The following is an 11,234-nucleotide window of genomic DNA, read 5'->3' as shown; positions in this document are numbered from 1 at the left end:
TGACTTTTAGACTCCAGGAGAGTGAGAAAATAAATTGCTGTTGTTTAAAAGCCTTCCAGTGTGTGGTACTTTGCTATGGCAGCCCTGGCAAACTAATAATATACCCTCTAACCTCCAAAATACCATAAAATGCTATACAATTCTATTTTCTTCTATCTCTTCTATGGCTTTATTTTTCAGTAGACTTCTAAAATTTATCTGTATTTTTTTCTTGAATCTAAATTGATATATATTTCTCCAAAATTGCTAAACAGCTAACCCATCTTCATGTATTGTCTATTTTAATGTGGAGTTATTTTAGCCTCAGAGAAATAATTGTCTGGACCTGAGACCTGGGGAAAACTTTTTCAAATACTGCTGCAGTAACTAACTTCTCTTCCTAAGAAGCACCTATTTTCAGGGGTTTAATTCATTTTGTTTCACAATTATTTGTGAACTCTTTCCTGGAAAACCACAGTGGCTCATGTCTGTAATCCCAGAATTTTGGGAGGCTGAGGTGGGTGGATTGCTTGAGCTCAGGGGTTCAAGACCAGCCTGGGCAACATGGCAAAACTCTATCTCTACAAAAAAACAGAAAAGAAAGAAAGAAAGAAAACCACAAAAATCAAGAAAGTAGCTGTATCTGAACTCATCTGTATTTCCCCAGGCAGACCTCTAGGCTCATTAAGGAAGGACTGATGAAAGAGTGTCAAAGAATGTCAGCTCTTAGGTCCTGGGTCACTATAGGTCAGCAGACGTCTGTGAGGCCCTGAGGGGCGGGAGTGGTTCCTGAGGCCTTGTCACAGCTGTCTGCAACTTTGAAACTATTTTCATAACACTAAGATGTTTTGTGCCATTTCACTGTGCTGACATTTGCGCTGATGGTACCAAAACAATGATGGTTAATACTGCTAGTGTTCAAGCATAAATCAAAATAGTGGCTCCAAACTATACAAGTAGACACTATATTCTACATGCCATGCACTGATAGGAAACAAAAACCATTTCATATAAAAATATCCTTTACAAAGCAGCAAAATTGTTAATATTGTCTTTTTTTCTCTTTCTTCTGATTCAGCCCTCATTTATTACAGCTTAACTCTTGAATACATCTTTTTAAATATTCTATGTGATGACATAAGAAGTATGTATAAAATCCTTCTGCCGAATACTGAAATACATTAGTTGTCTCAAGGAAAAGCACTTGTGGGATTGAGCTGCTAGCTGAACTTGCTGCTTTTCTCATGGAACGCTATTTTTATTTGAAGAAATTACTGACAAATTATGATTTTTCAGACTTAGATATTTGACATTTTTTTTTTCTGAATTCAAGAAAGGAACCTATCAGTTCAAGGAAAACAACCAGCGTTAATTGCCAATGTGTAAATTTCTTTCTTTTTTTTTTTTTTTAAGATGGGGTTTCACCGTGATGGCCAAGCTGGTCTTGAACTCCTGACCTCAGGTGATCCACCCACCTCAGCCTCCCAAGGTGCTGGGATCACAGGCGAGAGCCACCGCGCCCAGCCGTAAATTTCAAACTTTCAAGCACAAATTCGAATTTTGGAAAATATGTATTCACCATTGAAGTTTGACAGATCCTCCATACTCGGGACTTTTGTGATGAGATCCATAGTGATATTAACAGATGGGATTTTTTGATGTTACGTAATGAAGTCACATTCCACATTGCAACTCACCTTTCAAAAAACTGCCACTTGTTGAGTTTGGACCAAATTTTCTTCATATACATGAACAAAAACAACATATAACAATATATTGACTGCAGTAGCAGATTTGAAGCTCCTCCTGTTTACTATTAAAATGGACAGAAAATAGATTTGTGTACAGTGCCAGTTTCATTTTATTTTTTTATTTTGGAAAATATTTTTTTCATTAAGGTTTTTTAAACTACACTAATTTTCAGTTCTAATGTCTAATATGGTAAAAACTAATCAATAACTCATATAAACAAATTGTCTTCATATTTTCCAAAGCAATCCACAGATTAAGTGCAATTCCATCAAAATACCATTACTATTTTTCACAGAGTTAAAAACAAAATTCTAAAATTCATATGGAACCAAAAAAGAGTCTGAATAGCCAAAGAAATACTAAGCAAAAAGAACAAATCTGGAGGCATCACATTACCAGACTTCAAATTATACTGCAAAGCCAGTTACCAAAATAGCATGGTACTGGTAAAAAAGTAGACACATAGGCCAATTAAGCAGAATAGAGAACCCAGAAATAAAGCCAAGTGTTTATAGTCAACTACTCTTCTACAATGCATATGAAAACATAAATTGGGGAAAAGGCACCCTATTCAATAAATGGTGCTGGGAAAACTGGTTAGCCACATGTAGAAGAATGAAACTGGATTCCCATCTCTCACCTTCCACAAAAATCAACTCAAGATGAATCAAAGACTTAAATCTAAGACCTGAAACCATAAAGATTTTAGAAGATAACATTGGAAAAACTCTTTTGGACATTAGCTAAATGCAACAAAAACAGAAGTAAATAAATGAGACCTAATTAAACTAAAACGCTTGTGCAAAGCAAAAGAAATTATCAGCAGAGTAAACAGCCCACAGAGTACGAGAAACTATTTGCAAACTATGCATCTGATAAAGGACTTATATCCAGAATCTACAAGAAACTCAAACAACTCAGCGAGGAAAAACCAAATAATCCCATCAAAAGTGGTCAAAGGACATTTCTCAAAAAAAGATATACAAATAGCTAACAAATATGAAAAAATACTCAACATCACTACATCACTAGGGAAATGCAAATTAAAACCACAATGAGATACCACCTTACTCCTGCAAGAATGGCCATTATTAAAAAGTCAGAAAAAATAGATGTTGGCACGGATATGGTGAAAAGGGAACACTTTTACACTGCTGGGAGATGTAAATTAATACCATCATTCTGGAAAACAGTATAAAGTTTCCTTAAATAAATGAAGGGGGCGATACCATTCAATCCAGCAATTCCACTACTGGGTATCTACCCAGAAAAAGAAGTCATTATATGAAAGAAGACAAATGTACACGCATGTTTATAGCAGCACAATTCGCAATTGCAAAGATATGGAACCAACCTAAGCGCCCACTGACCACTGACTAACAAGTGGATAAAGAAAATGTAGTGTATATACACCATGGAATAATACTCAGCCATAAAAAGTAAAGAAATAACGTCTTTTGGCCGGGCGCGGTGGCTCAAGCCTGTAATCCCAGCACTTTGGGAGGCCGAGGCGGGTGGATCACGAGGTCAAGAGATCGAGACCATCCTGGTCAACATGGTGAAACCCCGTCTCTACTAAAAATACAAAAAAAATTAGCTGGGCATGGTGGCGCACACCTGTAGTCCCAGCTACTCGGGAGGCTGAGGCAGGAGAATTGCCTGAACCCAGGAGGTGGAGGTTGCGGTGAGCCGAGATCGCGCCATTGCACTCCAGCCTGGGTAACAAGAGCGAAACTCCGTCTCAAAAAAAAAAAAAAAAGAAAGAAATAACGTCTTTTGGCAGCAACTTGGATGGAGCTAGGGGCCATTCTTCTAAGTGAAGTAACTCAGGAATAGAAAATCCAATACTGCATGTTCTCACTTATAAGTGGGGGCTAAGTTATGAGGATGCAAAAACTTACAGAGTGATTTAATGGGCTCTGGGGACTCCAGGTAGGGAGGAGATTGGGAGGGGAATGGGGGATAAAAGACTACATGTTGGGTGACGACGGGTGCACTAATATCTCGGAATTTGCCACTCAAGAACTCATCCATGTAACCAAAACCTACCTTTACCCCCAAAACTACTGAAATTTTAAAAAATTAAAAATGAGAGAAAACCCACCAAAAGCAAATGGTCTTTGTGGTCCTCAATGGTTTTTAAGAGTTTCGTAAAGGAGTCCTAAGGCCAAAAGTTTGAGAACTGCTGCCCTTTCCAGTGTCGGAGTGAAATCGGTCAGAATCTACGGAGGCTTAACTAGTTTCTTCTACAGCGATGAGTAAAGAAGCCGAGGATTAGCTCTGAGCAGCGGTGAGGTTGGAGCCAAGCCTGCGTCTGTGGTCTCTGTGGAAACCGCCCTGGGTCTACGGTACCTCGCGTCCTTGGTTCCTCCCCGCCTCTGATTGGAACGCGCTGTCAGTGGGCGGTGCTTCGGGAAAGGGGCGAGCCTTCATCTTCGTCCGGGAGCCACTCGCAGCAGCGTACTGACGTCACGCCGGACGCCGCTACCCTGTAGCCCAGCCTGTGCTGCCCGGGACGTGGGCGCGGTTGCTGGGGCTGGCCTGTGAGTGGGTGCCGGCGGCTTTCTGACTAGTTCGGAGGCCTGAGGGCCCAAAGCCTCTGTCCCTCCTGTTCTTGTCCGGCGCTGCCTATCCCTTCCACGTCGTCATCATGGATGTGATTTTAAACCGAATGGATTATTTACAGGTAAACCCCAAGGGATGGGGCGGGTGCCGGAGCTGGACAAGCCCAGCTCCCTCCCAGAGAGGATTCCTTGCTTCCACTGAGATAAGTCTGGGTCGCCAGCAGCGGGTGCGGAGGCTAAGGAGCCGTGTTGGGTGCTACCCTCCCAGCGCCCCGCCTTTGGGCAGCTCCCATGTGTCTGTGACGGTCCGCGGAGACTGGGAAAAAGCGGCGCAGGCACCCGCGGTGCGGCTCCTGACGGTACCTGAGGATACCCTGAATGTACTGACACAGTCTGATCCTGGATTCCCCCCGGGACCCTTCTCCTTCTCCTCAGGCGAGGCTGCCTGAAGGCCTCTGTATCCTGAATCTCCTTCTCCCGAGCACGTGGCATTTGTTTGTTTTTTACTGTGAGCTGGACCGCACCAGGCAGATCATAATAAAAGCAATGAAAACTAGGCCCGGGGCAGTGGCTCACGCCTGTAATCCCAGCACTTTGGGAGGCAGAGGCGGGCGGGTCACAGGAGGTCAGCAGTTTGAGACCAGCCTGGCCAACATGGTTAAACCTCTTCTCCACAAAAACTACAAAAATTAGCCGGGCGTGGTGGTGCGCGCCTGTAATACCAGCTACTCTGGAGGTTGAGGCAGGAGAATCGCTTGAGCTCGGGAGGCGGAGGCTGCAGTGAGCCGAGATCACGCCACTGCACTCCAGCCTGGGCAACAGAGTGAGACAGTCTTGAAAGGAAAAAACAAACAAAAAACAACAGTTCAATGTGCATCCAGTTTATGCTAAGAATTTAGCATACTAGGGAGTTGCTGTTTGAATCAAAGTCTCGGACTCCAGAACTGGTGTTATTTTTGTTACACCACATTGCCTTTCAGAATTTCTTTCAGCCTTAAAATTCTCTCTTACCCCAATTCCTCCTCATCTTTTTTGGTCATCTCATTTTAGCTAATGGCACAAACGTTTGCTGAGTCAATTTTCTAGGGGTTTCTGCTAAGTACTTCCCACCTTAATATCCTCTATATACAACTGATCACCACATCTTGCTGCTTTTAACTCCCAAATATCTCTTGAATCTGTCCCATATCTTCTATCTCTCTGACCCTCATTTGGGTTCTCATCTTCTCTTGCTTGAATAATTGAAGTAGCCTCCAGACTGGGCTCCTGAACTCCAGCTTCATCTCCCTCCAAGCCATCCTTCACATCATTTGCTAGACTGATGCTTCAGAAATACAAATCTAAGCAGATTACTTTAATACAAGTTTCTGGAATGCAGAATAAAGTCATTTATACTATATGAACGTTTTATCATGATCCGCTGTTTTCACCAATTTCGCTTCCATTGGTCCCATCCTCCTCTCCTAACAATACACCTGAGTGACGGTTCCTTGCTGTTTTCATCTTTTGTGTTTTTTTGCAAAATAATCTTTTTCATCCGTTAGATTGGATATTATGGCCATCATCATGTTTGGTATTTTAGCAGAAATCTTCTATGTTGCTTTTTTTTTTTTGAGACAGGGTCTTGCACTGTCACCCAGCCAGTCTGGAGTACAGTGGCATGATCACGACTCACTACAGCCTCAAATTTCTGGATTCAAGTTATCCTCCTGCTTCAGCCTTCCAAGTAGCTAGGCCTACAGGCATGCACAACCATGCCAGCCAGTTTATTATTTTTGTAGAGACAGAGTCTCCCTGTGTTGCCTAGATGGTGTTGAAACCCTGGGCTCAAGTGATTCTCCCACCTTGGCCTCCCAGAGTGCTGCAATTATAGGCATGAACCACTGCATGTGGTCTTATGTTGCATTTTTAATAACTATAATCTATTTTCAAAGATCTTGAATCACTTTACAGAACAACTGTATGCAGTTGGAAAAGAAGGCTTCTAGAGATATTTTTTAATAAAGCATCTTGCCAGTCATCTTACACAACTATTTTTGGCTTGACAACTTTATAGGATAAATTTTACTATTTTGGTTGTTTCCTGTATGTATTCTGACCAATGTGACATATTTCATTAGAAAATAAGTTAATTACTGGTAATAATAGTTATATCACTAATTTCAGTTTAACAAAAATGTTCACTGTAACCTAAATCTGCTGATCATTTTAATCTCTGTAATAACTTCAAATTAAATTCATTAGGTGGCTGGTGTTTTTCTTTAGGTGGGAGTAACATCTCAGAAGACTATGAAGCTACTTCCTGCCTCCAGACACAGAGCTACACAAAAGGTACTGTACAGATTCTGATTTCTCTATTATTCCCTAGCACTGACAGAGGAGAGGCTCCTATTTCCTTCTTTACTATTAAGTTATTCTCTTAAAAATGCTAATTTTAAAATGGAAATGATTTTTTTTTTAATTTGAACAGAGATTGGAATACCAAGGGATATTTATAGACAATAATTTTCTTGGACATTAAAATTATTATATACCATTAGTAAATAGTGTAAGCAGACTTAAAAACCATACTCCATTTTTTCTGTGTATCAGATGTGTATATGAACAAAGAAATATAAAGCAGAATAAGATATAAAGAAAATGCTCTCTTTAAACGTTCTCTAAAGTCATTATTTTGATGTTGAACTTTATATTTAATTAACAATATTGATTATGTTTACAGAAATATCGATCCTGTGATTTTCACAAGATTATTATGGTTTCTTGGTAGACTAGCCAAGTATTTTAATAGCTGGAAAACATATTTTATTCTGATACATCAACATTTTAGCAAGATGAATCAACAATTCCACATAGTACTAGAAGTCCTAGCTAGAGCAATTATAAAAAAAAGAAATAAAGTACCCAGATTGGAAAGGAAAGTCAGAATATCTCTGTTTGCAGATGACATAATCCTATATATATAAAAACCTAAAGACTTTATCAAAAAATTCCTAGAACTGACAAATGAATCCAGTAAAGTTGCAGGATGCAAAATTAATGTATAAAAATTAGTAATGTTTCCATACACAACAAAATTGCTGAGAAAGAAACCAAGAACACAATCCCAATTATAATTGATAAAATACTTAGGAATAAATTAACCAAGGAAATGAAAGACCTCTACAAGGAAAACTATAAAACACTTATGAAAGAAATTAAAGAGGATACAAACAAATGGAAAAACATCATCCCATGTTCATGGATTAGAAGAATTAATATTGTTAAAATGAGAGTACCACCCAAAGCAATCTACAGATTTAATGCAATCTCTGTCAAAATACCAATGACATTCTTCACAGAAAGAAAAAACAATCTTGAAATTTGTATGGAACCACAAAGACCCCAAATAGCCAAAGCAATCCTGAGCAAGTAGAACAAAGCTGGGGTATTACACTACCAGAGTTCAAAATATACTACAAAGTTGTAATAACCAAAACAGCCTGATACTGGCATAAAAACAGACACATAGAACATGAAACAGAGTAGAGAACTCAGAAATTAATCCACATATCTACAACCAACTGATTTTTGACAAAAGAGCCAAGAATACTCATGGGGAAAGGACAGCCTCTTCAATAAATGGTTCTGGATAAACTGGATATTCATATGCAGAAGGATGAAACCAAGACTCCCACCTCTCACCCTGTATAAAAATGAACACAGAATGGATCAAAAACCTAAATGTGGCCAGACGTGATGGCTCATGCCTATAATCCCTGCACTTTGGGAGGCCGAGGCAAGTGGATCACTGGAGGTCACGAGTTTAAGACCAGCCTGGCCAACATGGTGAAACCCCATCCCTACTAAAAGTACAAAAAATTAGCTGGTGATGGTGGCAGGCACCTGTAATCCCAGCTACTCAGGAGGCTGAGGCAGGAGAATCGCTTGAACCCAGGAGGCAGAGGTTCCAGGGAGCTGAGATCACGCCACTGCACTCCAGCCTGGGTGACAGACTGAGACGTCGTATCAAAAAAAAGACCTAAATGTTAGACCTAAAGTGATAAAATTACTAGAAGAAAACAAAAAGGAATTGCTTTAGGACATTGGTCTGGGAAAATATTTAGTGAATAAGACATCAAAAGCAAAAATAAACAAATGGGTTCACATCAAACCAAAAAGCTTCTACACAGGAAAGGAAACAATCAACAAGAATGAAAAGACAACCTATAGAATGGGATTTAAAATATTTGTGAACTACTCACCCAACAAGGAATTAATATCCAGAACATACAAGGAACTCAAACATACCAATAGCAAACAAACAAGCAATCTGATTAAAAACTGGGCAAATGATCTAAACAGACATTTCTCAAAAGAATACATACAAATGGACAAAAAATATGAAAAAATACTTAACATCATTAATCAGGGAAATGTAAATCAAACCACAATGAGGTATCATCTTACCGCAGTTAGAATGGCTATTATAAAAAAGACAAGAAAACAACAACAAAAAATAATGGCAAGAATGTGGAGAAAGGAAACTCTTATATACCGTTGGTAGAAATGTAAACTAGAACAGCCACTATAGAGAACAGTATGTAGGATTTTTCAAAAACTACAAATAGGGCTGCAATATGATCCAGCAACCCCACCACTGGGAATTTACCAAAAGGAAAAGAAATCATTATATCAAAAAGACAACTTTGCTCCCATGTTTTATTGAAGCACTGTTCATAGTAGCTAATATATGGAATCAATGCGGGTGTTTAACAGATGAATGTATAAAAAATGTGGTATATATGTATGTATGCATATATATATATATATATATATATATATATATATATAGTGGCATATTATTCAGCAATGAATAAGAATGAAATCCTGGCCAGGGATCACACCTGTAATCCCAAACATTTGAGAGGCTGAGGCGGGCAGATCATCTGAGGTCAGCAGTTTGAGACCAGCCTGGCCAACATGGCGAAACCCCATCTGTACTAAAAATATAAAATTTAAGTGGGCATGGTGGCAGGCATCTGTAATTCTAGCCACTCAGGGGGCTGAGGCAGGAGAATCACTTGAACCCAGGAGGCTGAGGTTGCAGTGAGCCGATATTGCATCATTGCCACAGCCTGGGTGACAAGTTTTGAAGCNAAAAAAAAAAAAAGAAGAATGATATCCTGTCATTTGCAGTAACATGGATGGAACTGGAGGACATTATGTTAAGCAAAATAAGCCAAGAACAGGAAGTTGAACACCACATGTTCTCATTCACATCTGGAGGCTAAAAAAAAATGTTGGTCACATTAAAGTAAAAAGTAGGACAGAGGTTGCTAGAGGCTGCAAAGAGTCGAGGGAAGGGAGGGATAGGGTGATGTTTCTTAAAGGATATAAAATTATAGCTAGATAGGAAGAATAAGCTCAAGTAGTCTATACCACTGTAGGATGACTATGGTTAACAATATATAGTTTCAAATAGCTAAAAAGAAGATATTGAGTGATCCCAACAAAAGAAATGATCAATATTTTAGATGATGGATATGCTAATTATACTAATGTGATCGGTATATATGTATTGAAACATTGCTATGTACCCCTTGAATATGTACAACTGTTGTCAATTAAAAAATAAAATTAAATGAATAAAAATGATAAACCAATAGATTTCTGATTGTCATTTATTATATTAATTCTACTAGATTAGCACTTCTCAAACTTTTTGTTCTCAGCACCCCTTTGCACAATTAAATGATTGAGGATCCCAAAGAACATTTGTTTATGTAAGTTATATGTATCAATACTTTATTAAAGTGAAAACTGAGAAATGCTTAAACTATTTATTTAAAAAAGAATAAACTTATTACATGTTTGCATAAATAACACGTCTTTATGAAAAGTAACTTGTTTTCAAAACAAAAAAGAATATAGTGGGTATAGTGTCATTGTGTTACACTTTTGGCAACTTGTTTAATGTCTGGCATAAGCAAACACATATAGATTTTTATATTTGTTTACTGCAATCTGTTGTGATATGTTGTTTTGGTTGACGTATTTGAAGACCTAATTTACACAGATACATAGTTGAAAATAAGGAGGGATATTTAAATAACTTTTCCAGTTGATTGTGACTCTTTCTATTTGATACTATGCCTAAACTTGTTGAGTAGTTTTTTAAACCAGTGGTCCCAAGCATTTTTGGCACCAGGGACCAGTTTTTTGGGACACTTTTTCCACCAGTGGGGCTGGGATTGTTTTGTGATGAAACTGTGTTCCATCTCAGATAATCAGGCATTAGTTAGATTCTCATAAGGAGTATGCAACCACGCGCAGTTCACAGTAGGGTTTGTGCTCCTATGAGAATCTAATGACTGCTGATCTGACAGGAGCCGGAGCTCAGTGTGTAAATGATCCCTTGCCCACTGCCGACCTCCTGCTATATGGCCAGGTAACCAACAGGCCGTGAACAAGTACTGGTCCAAGGTTGTTTGATACCTACTTTTGAGGAAGTGTTAAAATGTCCCTCTATATTTATTTCAAAATAATTCATTGTCTACATGTTGATAATTGCTGCAACTAGGTGATGGGCACATGATAATTCATTATAATATTTTGCGCATTTTCTTATATTAAAATTTTTTGGCCAGGCGCAGTGGTTCACACCTGTAATCCCAGTACTTTGGGAGGCTGAGGCAGGTGGATCACTTGAGGTCAGGAGTTCGAAACCAGCCTGGCCAACATGGTGAAACCCTGTCTCTAAAAAAAAAAATAAAATTTTTCTTTTAAAAAGGTTTTAAAAATTATTAAAAATGTCAGTCATAACCTCATTTGATAATCTGTTTTTAAAGTTAATCTTAAAATGTTCTTATGTTCCAATTACAAAGAAAAATTACTTTGTGGGCATTTCTGTCCATAATTCTGTTGTCCGACAGCATACCTTTGTAACAGCCTGCATAT

At 38.7% G+C, this 11,234-nt stretch overlaps 1 protein-coding gene across 2 annotated transcripts in view; it reads left to right on the top strand.

Moving 5' to 3' along the window:
* Positions 1-4,175: 4,175 nt before the first annotated feature.
* BBS7 (Bardet-Biedl syndrome 7) overlaps positions 4,176-11,234 on the top strand; it is a 49,863-nt gene continuing 42,804 nt past the window's right edge. Inside the window, exons 1-2 of one of the 2 annotated variants that reach the window (XM_017497587.2) lie at positions 4,176-4,417; positions 6,561-6,626. In XM_017497587.2, coding sequence (XP_017353076.1) covers positions 4,382-4,417; positions 6,561-6,626 — 102 coding nt within the window. In that variant the 5' untranslated portion in view covers positions 4,176-4,381. The remainder of the gene's footprint in view (positions 4,418-6,560; positions 6,627-11,234) is intronic. The other variant, XM_017497584.2, reaches the window with a different exon arrangement.

Source organism: Cebus imitator, unplaced genomic scaffold (assembly GCF_001604975.1).
Source record: "Cebus imitator isolate Cc_AM_T3 unplaced genomic scaffold, Cebus_imitator-1.0 Scaffold233, whole genome shotgun sequence".
NCBI lineage: Eukaryota > Metazoa > Chordata > Mammalia > Primates > Cebidae > Cebus > Cebus imitator.
The sequence above is the reverse complement of the archived record's forward strand: the minus strand, read 5'-3'. Positions and strand labels throughout refer to the sequence as shown.